Consider the following 26,335-nt stretch of genomic DNA (forward strand, 5'->3'; position numbering starts at 1 on the left):
TGAACGAACGTCTTTGAGAGAGAGGCTGCAGATCGCGCATCAAGTTTGTTTTCTTTATTTTGCAAAAAGCTCAAAAAAAAGTTATTTGAGTCTCTTTGGCAGTGATAATAAAAAAAGCGAGCTGATCGGGACCACCGACTTGAGAGGGTGAAGCAAAAACTCACTTCATTTTGATTTTTTCCTACTTAAATTTTTACTTATCTAGTAAATGAATCTTTATTGGAAACAAGAAAAAAAAAACTAAATAAGAAGAGCATTTTTTGCAGTGTAGTCAAATCTTTTGATCATTTAAAATATAATAGGCCGTTGTTGAATATATTTCCTTTGTCCTGTTGCTTTCTCAGTCACATACCTGAAGCTCATTCATTATGCAGGTCATTATGCGTTCTTTTGTTATCTCAGGTGATTCAGAGCATTATTTATGAGTCGTTCACGCCTCCTTGCATACTGTCTCCGTAAAGGAAAAGTATTTTACCAAATGTAAATTAATATATTGTTGTATGTGAATGTGGCGGCTAAATGATTCTCACATCAGTTTGAAGCAAAAACTCTAGGCAAATACACCCATTAGTCCAAAATCTTGTGAACACATATCTATTGTTTGTTTTGTGGCTTAATTTTTAAGCCTTAATTTTAAAACAAAAAAATGTTTTTTTTCAGAAAACATGCATAAACATTATTCTCTCAAAATACAAGCATGTACATACATGTTACTCACATATTATTGCAGCCCAGTTTGTGACGAATACAGTGTAATTACACTTTTGCCATAAATGTGTTTATAAGCAACTGAAAAAAACACAAATGTCAGAGCATGTCAAAACTTCTAAAGGGCCCCAAAACAGCTCAGACTCCTAGGGGTTAATCAGATTCACATGTACATATATATATCACTTGTTGACGCTTTCACCCCGGAATCAGGCACGTCGTGACCTTCCAGGTCTGGAGCAGGTGCCAGCTTGCCCAGAACAACAAGTCAACCCATCTCTTAGGATGCCCATAATCCACCTCCAATACTGATCTGTTACATGGAATACTGCGCACATACACACATACACAGTCTCTCCAAGGTTGGAGTAGGTGAGCTCTGGTACTGACAATAAAAAGTTTTCCAAAACATAGCATGTGCTTTCTCTCAGTGAGAAGTACAGACAATAGTACAGGCAATATTCATACAATTCTTTAGGGTTTTAGTAAAAGGAAATATAAAGTGAAATAACATAAAAATGAAATGAAAGACCAAACCATATTTCATCTCTGGAAACCGGGCTAAGTGAGCAAGCACTGTTACTGCACTCCTATCAGGTTAGGGATGTGTGATGCCTCCAAATTCCAAACACACGACAACATGTTCTGAAATCAAGCGTTTAGTGACACATCACACATCCCTAGGACAGACCCTCAGTCACCACTCAGAGACCAAATACAAACATTAGAAAATATAAAGGAAGAAACAAACAATCAGTGGTTCTCTTGATTAAGCAAAATGGCATCGCCCATTGTCCAAATATGTAATAGACTTTTTAATTATCTTGGGGTTTTGTAAAATGTTTTTTTTTTTTACTACATTTTTCAGTAAGATACATCATTTATGTTATATTAAGCCATACAAGACTTAACACCAGGGAATCCCTTTAAGATTATCTTTAAATCTGAAACCCTTTCCACAATGATAACAAATGAATGGCTTCTCTCCAGTGTGAATTCTCATGTGGACTTTGAGATCTCCTTTATTTCTCCTTTATTTCTCATGTGGACGTTAAGGTTTCCTTTATGTGTGAAACTCTTTCCACACTGAGGGCAAGTGTAAGGCTTCTCTCCAGTGTGAATTCTCATGTGGACATTAAGTTTTCCTTTTTCACTGAAGCTCTTTCCACAAGTTTGGCAGGTGTAAGGCTTCTCTCCAGTGTGAACTCTCATGTGGACTTTAAGGTTTCCTTTACTCTTCCAACTCTTTCCACACTGTTGGCAGGTGTACGGCTTCTCTCCAGTGTGAATTCTCATGTGGCCTTTAAGTGTTCCTTTTTCACTGAAGCTCCTTCCACAAGTTTGGCAGGTGAACGGCTTCTCTCCAGTGTGAACTATCATGTGCCTGTTAAGGTGTCCTTTACTCCTGCAACTCTTTCTACACTGTTGTAAGGTGTACGGCTTCTCTCCAGTGTGAATTCTCATGTGGACGTTAAGGTTTCCTTTATCTCTGTAACTCTTTCCACACTGTTGGCAGGTGTAAGGCTTCTCTCCAGTGTGAACTCTCATGTGGACTTTAAGGTGTCCTTTACTCCTGCAACTCATTCCACACTGTTGGCAGGTGTACGGCTTCTCTCCAGTGTGAATTCTCATGTGGATGTTAAGGTTTCCTTTATCTCTGTAACTCTTTCCACACTGTTGGCAGGTGTACGGCTTCTCTCCAGTGTGAATTCTCATGTGTATTTTAAGGGTTCCTTTATCTCTGTAACTCTTTCCACACTGTTGGCAGGTGTACGGCTTCTCTCCAGTGTGAATTCTCATGTGGATGTTAAGGTTTCCTTTATCTCTGTAACTCTTTCCACACTGTTTGCAGGTGAACGGCTTCTCTCCAGTGTGAATTCTCATGTGGATGTTAAGGGTTCCTTTCTGAGTGAAACTCTTTCCACACTGTTGGCAGGTGTAAGGCTTCTCTCCAGTGTGAATTCTCATGTGGTTGTTAAGGGTTCCTTTACTCCTGTAACTCAATCCACACTGTTGACAGGTGAAATAACTTTTAGCTCCTGTCTTTTGAGCTCTTTTTTGTGAGAAAGTCTTTTTAGCCTGTGTTGATCTTTCTCCAGTCATAAAGTCATGATGTTTAAGTTCATGACTTGCCTCTTTCAATGCCATGAGATCTAGGGCAAAAACATACATAAAACAGTTTAGACATTTAAGCATCAATAGCAGGGTATAGGGTAATATGATATATAACCAGTGGTGTAGTCTACGTGATACGCAGGTATACGCCGTATACCCACTAGGAAAGGCCAAGGATTTCCGTATACCCACTTAAAAAAGCGTGAGGATATGTAACAACATCGTTTTGTGACAGAACTTTCATTCATAAATTCACCCCGTCTGTGTTGCGAACTTAGACTGTGGTTGCGATTGCGAATCTCTAACGTTTTTGGACCATTGGGGCTTCCGTGGCCTGTGGGATCTGACGTCACCTTCCAAGGAAAAAGGAAAAGCACAGGTGCTTATCGGTCTTTCTTGGCGCAAGTTTGTAAAAAGATATTAAACGAAAGCAGACTCAAACTACACTCTTCGAGTGTTTTCGGAAGCCTGCCCCTAAAGCTACAGCAGCAGAAGAGGGGAGATAGTGTGTGTGTGTGTGTGTGTGTGTGTGTGTGTGTGTGTGTGTGTGTGTGTGTGTGTGTGTGTGTGTGTGTGTGTGTGTGTGGTAAACAGAATACAATTTTTATTTCAGACGATGAGAGAAATGAGAGCTCCTGGCCAGCCGTGTGGACTGAAACTCAGGCTAGGGAATTTAAAAACAGGCATCCTTGGTTAGAGTGGAGGGACACTAAGTTAGGGAGATATCAGCACACATGCAAATCTGATATAAACAATTAACCCATGTGTGGCCAAATTTTTCTGAATGGTTTCATGCATACAAGTCATGTTAATAGTGTCCTATGTGAACGTGTTCTGCATTTATTTTCCCCAAGTTTTAGTTTTTTTTCTTGAAAATCGTATTTGAATGTGTGGCAACTATAGTTCCCGGTGGGCAAATATGTTGTATGCACCCCTTCAATGTCAAATTTGACTAGGAGGAGAAAATTTGGCATCTAACTCAAAATAACTGCTTTCAACAGATCAGTCTTTACACAAACAAATGTATTATGTATAAAAGTCGAAGAACATTCGATGCAAACTCAAAAAAAGCTGCATCTCTCTTATAATCTGTTGAATATGAAAATACAACAAACAACAAATACATTTTTCTTAATGTGGTGGAACATAGTGCAGAACAAAGTAACTAACAGGGCATTGTGTATCAAAAAGTTAAATGAAAATAAATTCATATAATGACGAAAAAAATACATCTATATAACAAACAAAAATAAATAAATAGTCCCATAGTATTCAATGGCTGACTGTAGTAGTTGATTTCATATAATCCATCCATCCATCTTCTTCCGCTTATCCGGGGCCGGGTCGCGGGGGCAGCCGTCGAAGCAGAGATGCCCAGACTTCCCTCTCCCTAGACACTTCCTCTAGCTCTTCCGGGGGGACGCCGAGGCGTTCCAAGGCCAGCCGGGAGACATAATCCCTCCAGCGTGTCCTCGGTCTTCCCCGGGGCCTCCTCCCGGTTGGACATGCCCGAAACACCTTCCCGGGAAGGCGTTCAGGAGGCATCCGGAACAGATGCCCGAGCCACCTCAGCTGTCCCCTCTCGATGTGGAGGAGCAGCGGCTCTACTCCGAGTTCCTCCCGAGTGACTGAGCTTCTCACCCTATCTCTAAGGGAGCGCCCAGCCACCCTGCGGAGAAAGCTCATTTCGCCCGCCTGTATCCGGGATCTTGTCCTTTCGGTCATGACCCAAAGCTCATGACCATAGGTGAGAGTAGGAACGTAGATTGACCGGTAAATCGAGAGCTTCGCCTTACGGCTTAGCTCTTTCTTCACCACGACAGACCGGTACATCGACCGCATTACTGCAGAAGCTGCACCGATCCGTCTGTCAATCTCCCGTTCCATCCTCCCCTCACTCGTGAACAAGACCCCTAGATACTTAAACTCCTCCACTTGGGGCAGGAACTCTCCACCAACCTGGAGTGGGCAAGCCACCCTTTTCCGACTGAGGACCATGGCCTCGGATTTGGAGGTGCTGATCCCCATCCCAGCCGCTTCACACTCGGCTGCAAACCGTCCCAGTACATGCTGAAGGTCCTGGTTAGAAGGGGCCAACACGACAACGTCATCTGCAAAGAGCAGAGACGAAACCGTGTGGTCCCCAAACCTGACACCCTCCGGCCCTTGGCTGCGCCTAGAAATTCTGTCCATAAAAATTATGAACAGAACCGGCGACAAAGGGCAGCCCAGCCGGAGTCCAACATGCACCGGGAACAAGTCTGACTTACTGCCGGCAATGCGGACCAAACTCCTGCTTCGGTCATACAGGGACCGGACAGCCCTCAGCAAAGGACCCCAGACCCCATACTCCCAGAGCACCCTCCACAGGACGCCGCGAGGGACACAGTCGAATGCCTTCTCCAAATCCACAAAACAAATGTGGACTGGTTGGGCAAACTCCCATGAACCCTCCAGCACCCTGTAGAGGGTATAGAGCTGGTCCAGTGTTCCGCGACCAGGACGAAAACCACACTGTTCCTCCTGAATCCGAGGTTCCACTATCGGCCGGATTCTCCTCTCCAGTACCCTGGCATAGACTTTCCCGGGGAGGCTGAGAACTGTGATCCCCCTATAGTTGGAACACACCCTCCGGTCCCCCTTCTTAAAAAGAGGGACCACCACCCCGGTCTGCCATCCCAGAGGCACTGTCCCCGACCGCCACGCGATGCTGCAGAGGCGTGTCAGCCAAGACAGCCCCACAACATCCAGAGACTTGAGGTACTCAGGGCGGATCTCATCCACCCCCGGTGCCTTGCCACCGAGGAGTTTCTTGACCACCTCGGTGACTTCAGCCCGGGTGATGGACGAGTCCTCCTCTGAGCCCCCAGCCTCTGCTTCCTCAATGGAAGACGTGACGGCGGGATTGAGGAGATCCTCGAAGTATTCCTTCCACCGTCCGACAACATCCCCAGTCGAGGTCAACAGCCGCCCATCGCCACTGTAAACAGCGTTGGTAGGGCACTGCTTCCCCCTCCTGAGGCGCCGGACGGTTTGCCAGAATCTCTTCGAGGCCAGCCGATAGTCTTTTTCCATGGCCTCACCGAACTCCTCCCAGGCCCGAGTTTTTGCCTCCACGACCACCCGGGCTGCAGTCCGTTTAGCCTGTCGGTACCTGTCAGCTGCCTCAGGAGTCCCACAAGCCAGCCAGGCCCGATAGGACTCCTTCTTCAGCTTGACGGCATCCCTTACTTCCGGTGTCCACCACCGGGTTCGGGGATTGCCGCCTCGACAGGCACCGGAGACCTTGCGTCCACAGCTCCGAGCAGCCGCTTTGACAATGGAGGTGGAGAACATGGTCCACTCGGACTCAATATCTCCAGCCTCCCTCGGGATCCGGTCGAAGCTCTGCCGGAGGAAGGAGTTGAAGATCTCTCTGACAGGAGACTCGGCCAAACGTTCCCAGCAGACCCTCACAGTACGCTTGGGTCTACCGGGTCTGTTCAGCTTCCTCCCCCGCCATCGGATCCAACTCACCACCAGGTGGTGATCAGTTGACAGCTCCGCCCCTCTCTTCACCCAAGTGTCCAAGACATACGGCCGCAGATCAGATGAAACGACCACAAAGTCGATCATTGACCTACGACCTAGGGTGTCCTGGTGCCATGTGCACTGATGGACACCCTTATGCTTGAACATGGTGTTCGTTATGGACAAACTGTAACTAGCACAGAAGTCGGTAACACTTTACAATAAGCTTGTATTAGTTAACATTGGTTAATGCATTAGCTAACATGAACTAACCATGAACAACACCTCTGTTCAGCATTAGTTCATCTTTGTTAACATTAGTTAATAAAAATCCAGCTGTTCATGGTTTGTTCATGTTAGTTCACAGTGCATTAACTAATGTTAACAAGATTTTAATAATGCATTAGTAAATGTTGAAATTAACATTAACAAAGATAAATAAATGCTTTATAAGTGCAGTTCATTATTACTTCATGTTAACTAATGTAGTTAACTAATGTTAACTAACGAACCTTATTGTAAAGTGTTACCCAGAAGTCCAATAACTGAACACCACTCGGGTTCAGATCAGGGGGGCCGTTCCTCCCAATCACGCCCCTCCAGGTTTCACTGTCATTGCCCACGTGGGCGTTGAAGTCCCCCAGTAGAACGACGGAGTCCCCAGTCGGAGCACTCTCCAGCACCCCTCCCAGAGACCCCAAGAAGGTCGGGTACTCTGCACTGCCGTTCGGCCCGTAGGCACACACAACAGTGAGAGACCTATCCCCGAGCCGAAGCCGCAGGGAAACGACCCTCTCGTTCACCGGGGTAAACTCCAACACATGGCAGCAGAGCTGGGGGGCTATAAGCAAACCCACTCCAGCCCGCCGCCTCTCACCATGGGCAACTCCAGAGTGGTAAAGAGTCCATCCCCTCTCGAGAAGTGTGGTTCCAGAGCCCAAGCCATGCGTGGAGGTGATTCCGACTATCTCTAGTCGGAACCTCTCAACCTCACGCACAAGCTCAGGCTCTTTCCCCGCCAGCGAGGTGACATTCCATGTCCCAAGAGCCAGTTTCCGTGTCCAGGGATCGGGTCGTCTAGGCCCCCGCCTTCGACTGCTGCCCGAGTCGCTTTGCACCGATTTCATATAATGTAAATGTAAACTCATTACTTGTCTGAATTTACACATTATAATGGAATCATAAGCTACTAGTTAAAGAATTAGGGTCATTGACCGATTAGAATGAAACGCAACCATTCCAAACTGGATGAAGGGTCCTCAATATTTTGGCCCTTACAACAAGACATATCATAAAATATTAAATTTTTCCCTATCGAATTAAATCTACTGTACAGTAGAGATGTCAGTTAAAGGGGTAATGTTTTAGGTGGGATATCATGAAAGCAAAAAGCACTAAACAAGACCAAAAATCTTGATTTATTGACCTGTTAACACAGTATACACCATTTCCCCATTATATGTACTTACAAGTAATTTGCCCACCGGCAACTATAGTTGCCGCTTGGACTTTTGACTAAGTATATAAAAAACTAATGATCTCTTGTAAGAATTGTTTTGTTTGGATGATTCTAGAGACCTTCACGATTATGTATATATATATATATATATATATATATATATATATATATATATATATATATATATATATATATATATATATATATATATATATTTGGTGGTGCCTATGGGGTGTCGCTCTGGGATGGGTGCGTATGAGGCTGGGAGGGCCAAAAAAACACAGTATACTCACTATAAAAAACTAGACTACACCACTGTATATAACCTATCCTATCCTAGGGAGCAGGGGTGGGCAGCTTTGGTCTTGAAGGTCCACTGTCTTGCAGAGTTAAGCACGTTCTCCCATCTGTCTGCCAATGAAGTCCACTCTGAAATGCCAACTGTCCTGTATTAGCTCTGACGTCCTGTATATTGGGCCTAAATGCCCTGTAGGTGACTTTCCTTGACCCATTTATTGAGTGCTACGCTGATCAAACCACTGACCAAGGGGTTGTTTACTCAAGTTTGTTATTTTAAATGTAGACACTCGCACAAAATAGAGCAATGCCGTTGTGATGCTCATGCGTTTGTGGGTTAATTTAAAGTCCTTAATGCGTTAAAATAATTTAATGCAAATAAATTACGGAAGTATGTGAAGCTGCGTCATTAACGTAATTTCCATCACGCAGTTAGAAGATCCTAGACGTCAGGAGTGATTTTCTGTTTATCTTTTGTTTGATTCGTATTAACAGCAGATATAGCAGGAGGTACTAGCAGTAGGTACATTACACTGCTTTCACTTTAGTAACGTTACACAGATCTAGAGTTTAGATTACCTGCCCGAGCGCAAGCCCGAACTTGACCCGAGATTTCCCGGCACTATCCTCAGGTCGGGTCGGGCCCTTGATCGTTTGTGTGTTTTTAATAATTACTTTATTAGCCTAATTGGGTGGGCAGAAAGCTATGCCATAATTAGAAATAATATATATTTTTAGCAAAGTAATACTACAACTAAGAAACAAATGTTTACAATGTTGCACAAGTCAGGATTAGTCTAAAAATGCGTGTTAAACTCACAGCACACGCAGTGATGAAGCGCAGCATTCAGAAACGCTCTGAGACGCCAGTCATGAGCTGCTCGCGTTAACACTGTGCATTGCTTAACTAGTCTATTTCTTTTCCTAACTAGAAGTTAAAGAAAAGTAGATATTTCAAGCTTTCTATACACATATTTCTCATGTCTGTGAGGCAAGTAGCTGCTGAGTTTCGTTTATTTATGAGACGCACTCCAGCTATTACTCTATTTGCTTGTTATTTATTAAATCCAAGCAATTGGCTGACGAAACCTTCATTAAAATTAAGATACAATTTATACAAAATGAAATTCATTTTAAAGAAGGGCTTCATACAAAACAAAACCTAATATTAAACAAAATATAATAACCACCAAAATAATTTCTGACCCACTCGCATCTTTGCATTTTTCATTATCAGATGAAATTTTAAAATAACATTATAATATTTAAACATAACTATTAAACAAAATACATTGTTTAATGGCTACAACAATAGGCCTTTAGTACAGATGCCTGTCATGTCTGAGCGGGATTTGAGCGAGTGTGGTTTTACCAGTGAATGGTTCATGAGTGCTCCTGTATAGAGAGGATTATTGAGCTGAGCGTCACACCCGTCCGCTTCGCTCATTACAGGCTTGTTCTCAGAATGCCCACATATTAAAAAATGGTTGGGTTTAAATTGGGTTCGGGCTCATAATTACAGTTAATTTGTCGGGCCGGGCTCAGACACAACGAACATGCGCTCGGGTAGGATCGGGCTTGATTTTTTGAGCCCGATTTAAGCTCTACACAGATCTAATATACACACAGGATTTCTGTACTAGCTGCATACATGAACAAACATAACCAACTGTTTTCATGTGAACTGTGTTCTGTGTTTCTGACATAACTGTGTGTGCATTTCACAGTTTAATCGCAATAATACTATAATGCATTACTTTTGTAACGAGTTACTCCCAACACTGCACATGTGCACATCACAAGCAAGTCTCAAGTCAGTAAATTTTTGTGAGAATTAGGCATATTGTGTGAGATATGTTCTCTTTGTATTATTTGAATGTTCTTTCTCCTGCTTGTCCTGTAGAGTGTGAGCAGGTGATTGATAATTGTCATCCGTTTTTAAATTATTAAAGCCATGATGAAAGACAGGCTTTTTATATTATTTCAATAATCGAGTGCCTTGGATTCTTGATTTTTTTTCAACTCTTAACATGTCCAAACCGGGGCATAGCCATCATTTCAAAAGCGAGGGGGACAGAATGTCAAGTGTGATACCAGTTTTGTTTTGAAGTTTGTCTAATTGATGATTCTATGTTTAATCTTCAATTTCTTTGCTTAATTGGCTTAATATGCTATTTATGTAAGCTATCTGGGTCTTTTTGACCCCAAATGATGTTTGTTGAAATAATAAAAACAAATCATCTAAATTGGCATGAGAATTGATGTGGTGGTTGATGTGGAATGATACTAGTTGTAAGTTTGCATGAAGAAAAAGTCTGTAACAGTACACGCTTAAAAATGTGTTGAAATGAATGAACAAAATATGTGTAAAAGGATTCATAACACATTTTGCGTTACCACAGACACATGATGTGTAAGTATTGTGTTTATGTATATGTGTAATTCAACTGTTTACACAATTACTGTGTAAAACACATGTACTGCATTTCGTTGCCTTGTACTTGTGTAATGACAATAAAGTTGAATCTAATCTAATGTAGTAGTACATGTCTATATTAAAAGGCATATTTTCTGTTGCAAATACTTCACGGGCGGTGGCAGCTTTAACAGTTGGATTTAGTCATGTTGCAATGAGCCCTGCGTCGGTCTGCCTAAGGTGAGTGAATTTAATTAAACGTGTAAAATAGTAAATATTTCTCCACTAACATGTGAATGATTTGTGTTAATTTTCCAGGAAACATCATTTGTTTGTGTTAACCGCTGTTATGCCGTTTCCATGTTCCGTAGCCGAATGTTTAGTATGTTTAGTGTGTTGTGGTTAAGCATCAATAGGCCAGCGAGCTCTCACTTTTTGCAATGGTGTTTAGGAACTAATTGTTTTTAATAATAAATGAAGGTGCCATGCATATAAGGTTAATATGCATGGCACCTTAAGTTTGAACTCGTAATAGTCCTGTTACCAAATCCTATGCGGTAGGTTAAACCACGTTTGTGCCACCTGGCTTTTTAAAATTGTATTGATCATGGGATGAATACATTTAACATTTAAATTTTCTCATTGTATTAAATTATGACTCTTATGATCACGGCATTATAATATGGTGTTATTATATTGTTTATCTCGTGGCTGTCTTCATAGACATGCCAGCCATGGCAATATATTTAATAACAAAGCTGCTGAGCACTTTACACAAAGGTTGGTTCATAATTTGTTAATATTAATATTTAATTGTTTCTGTTTTATGCACTGCAGGTGGACATTGAATTTTCCAAGATGACAGGTGGGAAAAAAGACATGTTTAACAAGAAATGGGAAGGGAAACAGAGCATGTATATCTGTCCAAAGTGCTTGCAAAATATTGTTGTCAAATTTCAAACTATGTGTGTGTGGTGATTCTTTCTTATTTGAAGTTCATTAATAGATTGTTCTATTAGACAGTAGTTTTACAGTACCTAACAGATATGAGTTGTATAATATTTGATACATGTTGTCATTTAAAGTGTTTTGTATGATTAATGTTCTGAACCAGAAAAAAATGCTAAATGAACAGTATGTGCACAGTATTTAATACTTCGGTGTGATTTCATAAGTTAACATTTTATTCTGATCCAGCTTTTTCAATAATCTTTTATAGTAAAAAAATATTTTTTTTTACACACAATTGTGTTAGATGTATACAAAAAGTACCCATTAATGTGTTTTGTAACACGTGTGTATTTTCACAACACATATTCTGTGTTGTATTTAAAACAAAATGTGTTGTCCTGGAGCACACCCAGAACAGGTGTTGAAAACAACAGAGTGAAGAGGTCTTTTACCGCTTTGAACTCATCATGATCTCTTTGTATGATAATTATGGATACAGTGTGAGCATGAGCGTGCCATGACCCGTGAGCGACTGATTACCATGGAAACTTGAATTCACAATCCTGGTACCCCAAGTCAATTATACTTGGTGTAGTGCCTTTCATGTTCAGTCACGACTGTCAATGCTCTTACGTTAGCTCTCTGCTTGCCTGCTGCGTCACGTGTTCCCTAAGGCAGCGATGCGTTCAAAAACAGATATTTATTAAACAAAAGACAAGTTATTTTGAGGAATTAAACTCAAGTCTGGGTCAAGTCTCAAGTCAAAGTTAATTCTAGTGTTTTATTGATATCAAGCAAGTCTCAAGTCCTAACTTAAGTCATGTGACTCAAGTCCCCCACCTCTGGTATGTAGCATTTCTTTACCAGTTTTTTGACATATTTTGACATACAGTGGGGAGAACAAGTATTTAATACACTGCCAATTTTGCAGGTTTGCCCACTTACAGTAATTTTTATCAAAGGTACTCTTCAACTGTGAGTGACGGAATCTAAAACAAAAAAAAAACAGAAAATCACATTGTATGATTTTTAAGTAATTAATTTGCATTTTATTGCATGAAGTATTTGATACATCAGAAAAGCAGAACTTTGGTACAGAAACTTTTGTTTGCAATTACAGTGATCATGCGTTTCCTGTAGTTCTTGAGCAGGTTTGCACACACTGCAGCAGGGATTTTGACCCACTCCTCCATACAGACCTTCTCCAGATCCTTCAGGTTTCGGGGCTGTCTCTGGGCAATACGGACTTTCAGCTCCCTACAAAGATTTTCTATTGGGTTCAGGTCTGGAGACTGGCTAGGCCACTCCAGGACCTTGAGATGCTTCTTATGGGCCACTCCTTAGTTGCCCTGGCTGTGTGTTTTGGGTCGTTGTCATGCTGGAAGACCCATCTTCAATTCTCTTACTGAGGGAAGGAGGTTGTTGGCCAAGATCTCGCGATACATGGCCCCATCCATCCTCCCCTCAATACGGTGCAGTCGTCCTGTCCCCTTTGCAGAAAAGCATCCCCAAAGCATGATATTTCCACCTCCATGCTTCACGGTTGGGATGGTGTTCTTGGGGTTGTACTCATCCTTCTTCTTCCTCCAAACATGCCCAGTGGAGTTTAGACCAAAAAGCTGTATTTTTGTCTCATCAGACCACATGACCTTCTCCTATTCCTCCTCTGGATCATCCAGATGGTCATTGGCAAACTTCAGACGGGCCTGGACATGCGCTGGCTTGAGCAGGGGGACCTTGCGTGCACTGCAGGATTTTAATCCATGATGGTGTAGTGTGTTACTAATGGTTTTCTTTGAGACTGTGGTCCCAGTTCTCTTCAGGTCATTGACCAGGTCCTGCCGTGTAGTTCTGGGCTGATCCCTCACCTTCCTCATGATCATTGATGCCCCACGAGGTGAGATCATGCATGGTGTCCCAGAACAAGGGAGATTGACGTCATCTTCAACTTCTTCCATTTTCTAATAATTGCGCCAACAGTTGTTGCCTTCTCACCAAGCTGGCCATTGTGGAGAGGTTGGAGTCTGTTTGATTGAGTGTGTGGACAGGTGTCTTTTATACAGGTAACCAGTTCAAGCAGGTGCAGTTAATACAGGTGATGAGTGGAGAACAGGAGGGCTTCTTAAAGAAAAACTAACAGGTCTGTGAGAGCCGGAATTCTTACTGGTTGGTAGGTGATCAAATACTCATGTCATGCAATAAAATGCAAATTAATTATTTAAAAATCATACAATGTGATTTTCTGGATTTTTGTTTTAGATTCCGTCACTCACAGTTGAAGAATGATAACAATTACAGACCTCTACATGCTTTGTAAGGCAAAATCGGCAGTGTATCAAATACTTGTTCTCCTCACTGTAAATAAGCTACCATTGTACACACAGTATGAAATGAACACCCGCCATCTTGCTGTAATTTGAGGGTATTGCGCAGTGGCTGAATTATTCAGCTTTTAAGAATAAGCCGAAGATATGCAGATTCTCCGATAATGGGCGGAATTAATGCACAAACGCCAATGTCATTGGCTGGCAGTCTATTCTATTACCGTTCATGTTTTGAATACAGCAAATCAGTTCGAGTGAAATCACACAACGTGATTAACCCTTGTGCGACTGTATTGTGCATAAGCTTTGCTCAGTGGTGTAGTCTAGTTTTTTGTAGTGAGTATACTGTGATCCCCCCCCCCCCCCCCCCCCGTCTCATACGCACCCATCCCAGAGTGACACCCCATAGGCACCACCACATTCACTAATGCATAAAGTATGCATCTACATGTAATTGAGAGCATTATTAAAGACTGCTTATATGTTATCAACATTCCAATTTATTATAAAGCAACAAAAGACAGTCAGCTGATAAAACCTGTGCTCCAGGTACCATATTCATATAGTATCATCATTCTTAAAGGTACAGTTCACCCAACAATGAAAATTGTGTTATAATTTCCTCACCCTCAAGTTGTTCCAAAACTGTATGAGTTTCTTTTCCTGTTTAACACAAAAGATAATATTTTGAAAAATGTTGGTAATCAGAAAAAATATAGACTATGAAAGTCAATGGGTGCTGCCAACTGTCTGATTACCAACATTTTTAAAAATATTATCTTTTGTGTTAAACAGGAAAAGAAACTCATACAATTTTGGAACAACTTGAGGGTGAGGAAATTATAACACAATTTTCATTTTTGGGTGAACTATACCTTTAAGAATGCTTTCATAATATCCCACCTAAAACATTACCCCTTTAACTGACATCTCTACTGTACAGTAGACCTATTCGATAGGGAAAAATATAATATTTTATGATAAGGGCCAAAATATTGAGGACCCTTCATCCAGTTTGGATGCGTTTCATTCTAATCGGTCAAGGACCCTAATTCTTTAACTAGTAGCTTATGATTCCATTATAATGTGTAAATTCAGACAAGTAATGAGTTCACATTTACATTATATGAAATCACCTACAGTCAGCCATTGAATACTATGGGACTATTTATTTATTTATTTATGTTATATAGATGTATCTTTTTTCATCATTATATTAATTTATTTTCATTTAACTTTTTGATACACAATGCCCTGTTAGTTACTTTGTTCTGCACTATGTTCCACCACATTAAGACAAATGTATTTGTTGTATTTTCATATTCAACAGATTATAAGAGAGATGCAGCTTTTTTTGAGTTTGCATCGAATGTTCTTTGACTTTTATACATAATACATTTGTTTGTGTAAAGACTGATCTGTTGAAAGCAGTTATTTTGAGTTAGATGCCAAATTTTCTCCTCCTAGTCAAATTTGACATTGAAGGGGTGCATACAACATATTTGCCCACCGGGAACTATAGTTGCCACACATTCAAATACGATTTTCAAGAAAAAAAAACTAAAACTTGGGGAAAATAAATGCAGAACACGTTCACAAAGGACACTATTAACATGACTTATATGCATGAAACCATTCAGAAAAATTTGGCCACACATGGGTTAATTGTTTATATCAGATTTGCATGTGTGCTGATATCTACCTAACTTGCCTGTTTTTAAATTCCCTAGCCTGAGGTTCAGTCCACACGGCTGGCCAGGAGCTCTCATTTCTCTCCTCATCTGGCTTCCGAAAACACTCAAAGAGTGTAGTTTGAGTCTGCTTTCGTTTCATATCTTTTTACAAACTTGCGCCAAGAAAGACCGATAAGCACCTGTGCTTTTCCTTGGTAGGTGACGTAAGATCCCACAGGCCACGGAAGCCTCAATGGTCCAAAAACGTTAGAGATTCGCAATCGCAACCACAGTCTAAGTTCGCAACACAGACGGGGTGAATTTATGAATGAAAGTTCTGTCACAAAACGATGTTGTTACGTATCCTCACGCTTTTTTAAGTGGGTATACGGAAATCCTTGGCCTTTCCTAGTGGGTATACGGCGTATACCTGCGTATCACGTAGACTACACCACTGGATTTGCTCGTTATAATGAAAGGATCTGCAAGCGTGTAGACTTGACCAATGCCAAGTTTACTTCAACCAGCAGGATTGAGGACATTCACAAGACATTCTTCAAAAATATCCTTCATTTCTATAGAGCTGGAGATTTTAATAATGATCAAATGAGTGAGTTCAGCTTTGAGAATGAAACCAACCTGTTTGTTCCTCAGTTTCTTCATCTTTCACTCTCAATGTTTCTTCAATCTTCACGTCTTCTCTCTCCTCTTTCTCTGTTTGTTCCTCAGTTTCTTCATGTTTCAAACTGAATACATTTTCAATCTTCAGGTCTCCATTCTCCTCTTTAATAAACAGCATTTTTATAGTAGTGTCACATGGATCTCAGTCACTTCTCCAGGGGTTTTTCCTGTGTTTGTCCTGTTTAAGATGAGAATAATTAACAGAAAGAAAAAGAGTGAGTCTCAATCAGCTCTAGTTCAGTATCAGCGCAGTCTCAGTTAACCTCAAAACTAGCACTAAAAACTAATAATGAACATAAATTATACAGACACTATATACATACAGGGCTCTAGAGTGCAACCAACATTTGTAATGGTGCAACTAAACATTTTCCCAGGTCGCACCTCTGCCCCTAATAGCCTCTCATCCGCTGCCTCTCCACGAACGAAGCCGCAGCGTTTGTTCTCCTTTGACAGAACTCTCACTTATGATTGGATCATATCGTGGTCTAAACCAATCAGAGACAGAGATGGGGCGGGTCTTTGCCTCTGATTGGCTGTGGTCCAGATATTCCTGTAGACCTACACTGCTCCGTGCTGTGTGAATTGAAATTGAGCCCTGAGCAGCGGAGAATCAGTTAAGGCTATCAGCATCAGCACGACGAACAATGAAAAGAAATAGACCCATAGAGAGTTTTCATAAAGAAAAGTAGGCCTGTTCCCCCCAACACTTTCCTTGGTCAATGCTCCTACAACAGCCCAGACATGGAGCTACTTCAGCCACCAGTCTCCCCAAGGGATGGGTACCGAAACCCGGTATTAAATGAGCCCTGGTGCTAAATTATGAAAGACCGCAGTATCGATAAGCTCTGACGCTATCGGTACTGGAGAAATTAAGAAAATACACTTAATATTTATTATTGATATATAGACCTTATCTTGCAAATTCTATATCTGCCAGCCATTTCTATATGAGATAATATTAAACAATTTTTCCGTGATGCATTTTTGCTTTTCGCAATTCGAGAGAGAGAGAGAGAGAGAGAGAGAGAGAGAGAGAGAGGTCGATCTTCGGCGAGCACAACACAACAATCCCAGTTTAATGAGTGACGATGGCCAAGAGAACTAAACAGAACTAAACTAAACAATGATATGAGGTAAATCTATTATAAACTAGCCGTGTTCCGTCGAGCGCAACTTCCTTCCCTTCACAGCAGCGAGCTGTCATTTCGCCCTAAACTCAACGTCAGAATCAGTGATTGTTGTAAAAGGCAGTGTCTACTGTTGCTAAAATGCAGGACATGTTTGGTCATACAAAGAGCTACTATATGCACAATAATCCACGGAAGAGACGCTGTTTCCAACTTCAAGGCGGCTTGTGTGTGTGTGTGCGCTGTGAAACAGACCAACTTGCACATCATACATTAGACTTTGTGTGCGCGTCTAAACAATTAAATACACAACAAATAGAATATGGATTGTAGAGAGTAGTCACTTAAACACAATTTATGTCTTAAATGGGTAAATAGAAATGGGAGAAAATGATATTATTAGAGCTGCATTCGGTCTTAAAGGGGCTGCGTCTAATAAACCTGCTGACGATTGAGCCATTCATGTGAATCAAACAACAAAAGGCAAAGAGAAAATATGCACAGCTCTATCAATTCTACAATGAAAACTATGGAGCATTATTTTAGATTTCATTACTTTATAGGCCGTATTACTTAATGTTAGTAGACCTTCCTGAAATTAAAGTACTGTTGTTTATTTTGTTAATTTGTGTCTTTGTTTTATAGTGTATTTATTTAACATTTGTTTGCACTTTGTTTCATTGTTCTTATATTGTATCTTATGCATATAAAACAAAAAAAATGCCTGCACACTGGTCCATTTATCAATATATGTTTTATATTTGTTTTGCTCAAACATTGATATTTTAGATATTTTACTTTTCAGATTATGAAGTAATGTTAATTATGTTCTTAATTTGTTTTTTTTGTTTGTAAAAAAATATATATATATAAAATAAGCGATAAGAATACTGTTAAAGTACCGAATTGATAAGCAGTATCGGTTAGAGTAGTAATACCGTTAAAACCTTAACGATACCCATCCCTAGTCTCCCCAGACCCTGGTAAGATCCAAGCCCTGGTCTAGAAACCTGCACTCCTGTGGGACTCCCACGGGACCTGCACTCCCGCGGATCACGATCAACTGAGAGGATAGCTTTTTAGGAATTACGAAGGGATCACACTTTGTGCGCATTCTGCCACACCAAACCATGCACGCTTTTGCTTTTGCGTTAAATTACTTGAAAAAAAATCTATTTATACTTTTATGCGACAAAACATGAAGCGAGAAGGTATATGTAAATGTTTTAATTTGGCAGCTCAGTGAAGTAATATTTTATATATATATATACAGTGAGGAAAATAAATATTTGAACACCCTGCTATTTTGCAAGTTCTCCCACTTGGAAATCATGGAGGGGTCTAAAATTGTCATCGTAGGTGCATGTCCACTGTGAGAGACATAATCTAAAAAAAAAAAAATCCAGAAATCACAATGTATGATTTTTTAACTATTTATTTGTATGATTCAGCTGCAAATAAGTATTTGAACACCTGTCTATCAGCTAGAATTCTGACCCTCAAAGACCTGTTAGTCTGCCTTTAAAATGTCCACCTCCACTCCATTTATTATCCTAAATTAGATGCACCTGTTTGAGGTCGTTAGCTGCATAAAGACACCTGTCCACCCCATACAATCAGTAAGAATCCAACTACTAACATGGCCAAGACCAAAGAGCTGTCCAAAGACACTAGAGACAAAATTACACCTCCACAAGGCTGGAAAGGGCTACGGGGAAATTGCCAAGCAGCTTGGTGAAAAAAGGTCCACTGTTGGAGCAATCATTAGAAAATGGAAGAAGCTAAACATGACTGTCAATCTCCCTCGGACTGGGGCTCCATGCAAGATCTCACCTCGTGGGGTCTCAATGATCCTAAGAAAGGTGAGAAATCAGCCCAGAACTACACGAGAGGAGCTGGTCAATGACCTGAAAAGAGCTGGGACCACCGTTTCCAAGGTTAATGTTGGTAATACACTAAGACGTCATGGTTTGAAATCATGCATGGCACGGAAGGTTCCCCTGCTTAAACCAACATGTCCAGGCCCGTCTTAAGTTTGCCAATGACCATTTGGATGATCCAGAGGAGTCATGGGAGAAAGTCATGTGGTCAGATGAGACCAAAATAGAACTTTTTGGTCATAATTCCACTAAACGTGTTTGGAGGATGAAGAATGATGAGTACCATCCCAAGAACACCATCCCTACTGTGAAGCATGGGGGTGGTAGCGTGACAGATTGAAAATGAACATGTACATTTAAATGCATAAGTCTGTGTACACGGTAATATGTAATTATATACAAGAATATATCAATATATTCACTATTTACAATATGTAGAAAAGTCTATAAAATATAAATATGTTACTTTATAGTTATACTGAGTTAATCTGTGATCAGTTTATGGGCACGATAAATTGGACGATCGATTGTTCGGGTCTGCGTCAACACTAGGGGGAGAGCTTGCGGGTTTTTTCCATTCTACATAAAGCTTCCAGTGGAGAAACTGCGCGAGTTTTGTGTGTATTAATATTCTCCCCCTTTTCAGGTATTAAGTGTGATTATTAGTTTAAAATACTTTAATAAGATTAATAATATGTTTGAGAGTATAGAAACGCGATTATTATAGTGATTGTATGTCCGAAATGTTTAAAATGTGTAGTTTAGAAATGCACGAGCTCAGGACTCCATTTTGTGCGCGTTGGGAATAGCGTTAGGCCTATATAATGGCGCGAAGATCGTGTATGTTCAATTTGTGTATTTCATGTGTAATCCTGTTTATATAGTACTGATTTGTCGACTTGTTTCAAAGATGTGTAGAGTAAAAGTGACTTGAGAATGTTAGGCTAAAACATCTAGCTGGAATTGTACATTTACATGCTTAAAACTGATTTGCCAGAGAGTTAATATGCATAGATGACTAAAAAGAGTAAGATTTAAAGAATTGAGTCTCAGGTAACCGTTAAATGCTTTAAAATGCTTTATTGTATTTCTGTATGTACTTTATAGTGTCATGAGTCTCCAATAGCCTTTTATATAAGAGTGTACTCATGTAATTATATACGTATATGGTAAAAACTGCTGAATACTGATATGAAAGATGTCAGTGAAGTTAATTTGTAATAGAAATGTTTAATTTTGTTAATACAAATGATTAATTTTGATGCCATTCTACATAAAGCTTCCAGTGGAGAAATTTTTTGTGTATTTTTCGCGAGTTTTGTGTGTATTAATCTTCTCTCCCTTTTCAGGGGTACAACATTTTGGAGGCACCGCTGGGATCTACTCTTCGGAGGGCAGTCGTCACATACCTGGCCGACACTTCCTGATGCAGTACATCCCCTAAAACAACCCAGCTTAACAGTGAAGAGTGGATTGAGTTCCTGCAATAAAGGCAAGACAGAGGCAAAGAACCAGAAACCTGAGGCCACAGAGATCATCAGGTGAAACACAAAGCTCAGTCAGTCTCAAGTAAGCCCCAACTCAGTGAAAAGGTCCACTCTATTGTCAAAATGGAAACAACAGTGCTAGAGGAAATGCAAGTTGAAGTGATCGCCATGCTAAACCCACTACCCAAAGACAAGCTTCTTAGTGTTTGTGAGTTCCTGAAAATAGCAGATCAAGAGAATATTTAATCTAAATCTCGCATGTCTTTGATCTCTCATATCCTTCAACATCTCGAAGAAGACATGACAGAACTAGAAGATGGCGGCATGACGGTACTGTTAAGCCTGAGAGATCAAATTAAAGAAGTAAATACAGTCACTGAAAAGGAGATCGTAGAAACAAGTGAAAGCCTTTCATTTGCTTTCCACCAGGCAGGAGCTTGTACTGCTGCTGTATAATAATACCGCATAGCATATTTTGCAATATGAGCATCCCTGCACTGCTGTGGACATCATTTACTTCATTAATGTGTTTATTGTGATAATGGACTGAGGATGGGAGAAGGATTCGGTATTTGGTTTCGGATTCGGCAGAATCTTAACCAGTGGATTCGGTATTAGGCCGAACCCCAAAAATCTGGATTCGGTGCATCCCTAATAATAACAATATTATATTAATATATAGTTTTAGTAACTAAATGTTTTGTCAACCAAACTCTGTTGACCTAAAATATTTACTTGAAGTCCTCTTGAGATTAATAAAGTTAATATTTCAATAATTTAACAACACTTTCATGTTCGCAGTTCTCTAATGTTGGTTAATGGTGACATGATGTACATGTAAACAAATAAAATGTCATCTTTTAGTGTTTTCTTTGGATTGTTTTATTTTTACAGTTTTATAATGATTACAGTTTTGTAATAAATAATTATTAAAACAAGGCCTTGGCACTCAATGCGAGAGAACAGCCCCCATGTATGTCCAGATCACACACACTTCAGCTCTTACATCCAGTCTGAAACAGACAGTGACTTTATATGATGATTTATCATATTACACAAACTATTCATTGTTTTGAAAATGTGAACTGTTGCAGTTAATGCTTAACATTGAAACTTCAGAGTCTTTTCAAAATAATCCATGAAACGAGTTGCGATTTGAGGAGCGTGCACCAGTGATGCGCGGGTCAATGTATAAACAACCCGCACCCGACCGACGTTTTCAACTAACCCGCCCGCAACTCGGACCGCAAAAAAAAAAGAAGAAAATATTGTACCCGACCCGCTTCCTGACCCGCATTTTTTAAAAGTAGTAAATGCTCATCGTAGCTCATTGGGCCATTGAGAAAATGTTTCAGGCCCTGACATGGTGTGCTCAGAGGTGCAGCAGCGAGAGCAGGAAGTTCTTGCGGCGGCCCATCATTTTCCATTTCAGCTCCAGATGCATATTATTGATGAACGCGATGTTTATGTTTCGACCCGGCTTGAAGAATTCATCAGCCCACATTTGGAAAACATTTGGAAAAGTGTGAAAGCCCTTAGGAGCGCAAACTGTTATTTTTCTGAATGCTGTATGATATAGCCTAGTGTTATGTAATACAGGCTTGATTTATTCATTTATTTCGTTTAATTTTCTTAACAATTAAGATGCTGCATGTGTTTATCCAGTCTAATCGAAGTGTGCGTCTCTCCCCCGACTTTCCCAACAAAAATCCCGCCCCCTCTCAGAAAATACATAAAACTGACTTTAAATGCGTTTAAAAGTAGCCTATTAAAATGGTACAATGGCATTGCTCAGTTCAACGTTTTGGGAAATCGGGCATTTTGTCCCGCGTCAGCATTTATTCAAAAGTTAATAACGCTCAACATTCAAAATGTAAATAAGGATTTATTGACGATCCGACCGACCGTGACCCGAATATCATTAAAAATATTTTTGGATGACTCGTAACCGCGGGTAACCGCGGGTGGCCGCGGGCACCCGCTCATTTTGGATCAACCCGCGCATCACTGGCGTGCACTAATATTTTCAGTTCCATTCGTTTGCCACGCCCACAACAAGGGAAATATCATGAATATTCATGTGTACTCCACCCACTGGAACAGTTTTTCACAAGAACTGAATATTACACAACACCGGCCAAGAAGAGGAAGTAATCTCATGAGAGAAACTGATCTTACTCCAAAAACACCCGTTAACCTCATAACTGCAAACAACTACATACATTTGTATTTATATTAAATAATTTTAATCTTAGTGGCATTCGTTATAAACAACACGTCAGGCCAAAATTAATTTATTTCAAGCAAAAAATTAAACATTGGGCTCATCTCTCTCATTCAGCAAGAATCCAGATCTCATATTCACCATTAACGTTCGGTTGCTAAACTATTGTTCATTATGTAAACAAGGCTTTGTACTTTACTACCACGGAAAACAGCATCTTTCACATGTGCAGAATGTATTGTGTGCCAATACAAGACACACTTGATCTTCTGTTCAATATGAGATGAGGAAGTTTAAATAAAATCATCAGAATTAATTCACAACTGCATTAAAGTCCCCAATGACACACACACACACACACACACACACACACACACACACACACACACACACACACACACACACACACACACACACACACACACACACACACACACACACACACGAAACAACTAAAGAAAGATGAAACACTCACCTCAGATTTGTAGATCTTTACTTTGTCTCTTCTGAACTGTCGTGTTGAACTGAAATTTCTTTGACTTCTGTAAAGGAAGTGAAACTGCTTTTCAGGAAGAGACATGAGAGACGTCAGCACTCAGCTCTCCTGTCACTGCATTTGCCCAAATTCTTATATATACACTATATATATATTTACTATTTGATGCTCCTTATCAGCAGTGTGTTTTCAAACCAGACAGCATTTCCTCCACTTCCTTCTCCTGATTTACTGCTGTAATCACTGAAGGCAGGGCCGTGCACAGACCTTTTGAGGGGCATGTGCTGAAACTGAAAAAGGGCATGTCTGTTCACCTACCCCTAACACTTTATCATTCAACACACGTTAGACGTTTTATTTCCACTTTTTGAATATTTTCTTCATTTTTATTGAAAAGAAATGCCTTTCCGATGTGATGCGATGTGGGAGTAGAACGAGTTCAGCCAACGGCGGATTCGAACCTCCGGTCGATTTGCGTCAACATTTTCAACCCTTTACTTTACCACTATGCTATCGTCACTACAAGTCATCGAGCGGAGAGTATAGCATACAAGATTCAAAAATGAGCTAGCAAGCGAATATGTGCATATTAACAGCATAAACATGAATTAAACATGCAACCATAATATCATTAAATGTTAATAAATTAAGTGTATGGGCAATCATAAATAAAAGAACACATTTCTTAGAAATATATTTTACCTAGATGATGAGGATCACTCAGGGCGCACCTGTGCTTACTTATGATTTTCCGATGGTAAAAAAAATGTTGTTGTTGTTGTAAGACCGCATGAATTCGCTCCAAGGATCGGTAGTGAACCGCGGTGAAGGCCGCACGCGTTCAGTGTCTCTTTATCTGACTCCATTTATCATAGTTATCGCATTTAGAAGAGAATCTCAACCGATTGTTTGGTCATCTATATTTGATAGTTAATCATACATTTAATCATTCCGTTTTAACCCTTTGTTGCAATTATACCGTTCCACATTGGAGATAGTTAATAATTACAGATTAATTCAGAAAGGATCAAAATGTAACAATTTATTAACAATCAAGTAAATGTAAAATGTCAATTACATCATGGACATAAATCTCTTCTAAAAGGAAACACAAATTCTAGTTATGGTTACACTCTAAATAGTTTCAAATAGATGTAAACATAAACCATTAATTATGCTCTGTAGGCCTCTGCCTAGAATGTTACCTGTGAGATAGAGAGAGAAAGAGAGAGAGAGAGAGAGAGAGAGAGAGAGAGAGAGAGAAAGAGAGAGAGAGAGAGAGAAAGAGGGAGAGAGCTAAAGAACAGCTCTCTCCAGAGAAAGCCAGAGAATCCAAAGAGCGCGAGCTACAGATGCAATTCTCTTTTATCCTCTTCCCTGAAGTCACCAAATTCAAATCTGACTCTTGTAAAACGGACCAATCAGACCAAACCGTGAGACATTTGAAAGTAACCAATCAGACAAAACTTCCCCCATTGTATCAAAGGTGTTAACCATTTGGCCAGCCGGCCAGTCATTCTTTTGTCTTTCTAACTCAACCTGGCCCTTCTGATGGCGTTAAGGGGGAAGGGGTTGAGTCAATTTCAATATCTTGATCACGACGATGGCAGTTAACAGCAAAGCAGATGATTTTGTCCCATTTCAAATATCTTTGATTATTTTCCACCTTACAGTTCCCCGTTTGGCACCATTGGCCACAACCATTGAGTCCAAAGGTGGCATTGTCCACAAAGATATGCTTTCTGTTGTGTGTAGATGTTATTCTTCAGATTTCTCGTCCAGACTTGTTGCAAAAGCAGCTGATCAGTTTTCAGCCTTTGTTGTCCTTGTAGCCCTGCATGAGAACTTCATCATTGATATGCAAAACGTCCATTGAATACTTCACACCTCAAGAACAGTCACTCTTTTTGAGGCAGGACACAGGAGCGAACTTTTGCTGCAGGTATTCTGTGATTAAGCACAACAAAGAACAAAAGCATACATGGCATTTTTCATTGGTCAGAAGTCTGATGTGGTCATATCAAAATAGTCTCTGGCAATAAGCCCTTAAATCGATATACTTAATAAAGTGGTCAGGGTTTGAGAATAAAAAGAAGATTCCACAAGCTCGTACATTGTTTCTGGGAACATTGAAATAAAATGCATTATAACAAAACAAATCATTGTTGATTTTAAGTCCCCCTTTTCATGAGGAGTATTAGCAAAATATTCAGTGTAACCAAGACTCGGAAATCAAACTCAAAGTTCATCTAACTTTCCACTATTATACTAGTGGAATTTGAGCATTTTGGTTTGAATTTCTCAAAGGAAATGTAGCAAAAGTCAGTGCAATTGATACATTAAAAAAGATGGTACGCATCAATAAACCATAAAAGAAAAACAACAAATCAATCACATTTATGAAAGCATACTCATATATAATAACCACTGTGTTTGTTCAGGAAACTTCCAATGTAATTAATGTAGATCTAAATATGATTAGTCATACAATAATGGGTATTCCTGGTAACAGAGTGTGTGTGTGTGTGTGTGTGTGTGTGTGTGTGTGTGTGTGTGTGTGTGTGTGTGTGTGTGTGTGTGTGTGTGTGTGTGTGTGTGTGTGTGTGTGTGTGTGATGGTTGTTCACAAGTCTCTTGCTTGTCCTAAGCAGTTAAACTGCCCAATGTTCTTCAGAAAAATCCCCCAGGTCCTTCATATTCTTCAGTTTTCCAGCATCTTTTGCATATTTGAACCCTCTCCAGCAGGGACTGTATGATTTTAAGATCCATCTTTTCACACTGAGGACAATTGAGGGACTCAAACAAAACTATTATAAAAGGTTCAAACATTCACTGAAGCTTAGGGCTGAAACGATTCATCGAGTTACTCGATTAACTCGATTACAAAAATTCCTCGAGGCAAAAATTCTGCCTCGAAGCCTCGTTAAATTCCTATGACGCGCACTATACGCGCAGAATCACTATAGTAACTGCATGTTTTACACA

General features: G+C 40.3%; 1 protein-coding gene across 1 annotated transcript; it reads right to left on the bottom strand.

Annotated features, from left to right (window-relative positions):
- Positions 1–582: 582 nt before the first annotated feature.
- Positions 583–23,596, bottom strand: LOC307126863 (uncharacterized protein). The gene is made up of 3 exons (XM_079817658.1): positions 23,331–23,596; positions 16,093–16,312; positions 583–2,861 (listed from the first exon to the last, which is right to left on the bottom strand). The coding sequence occupies exons 2-3, from the start codon at positions 16,250–16,252 to the stop codon at positions 1,708–1,710; spliced, it is 1,314 nt and encodes a 437-aa protein (XP_079673784.1). The 5' UTR covers positions 16,253–16,312; positions 23,331–23,596; the 3' UTR covers positions 583–1,707.
- Positions 23,597–26,335: the final 2,739 nt, after the last annotated feature.

This window comes from Gobio gobio (genome assembly GCF_949357685.1).
Source record: "Gobio gobio genome assembly, chromosome: 5".
Taxonomy (NCBI): Eukaryota; Metazoa; Chordata; class Actinopteri; order Cypriniformes; family Gobionidae; genus Gobio; species Gobio gobio.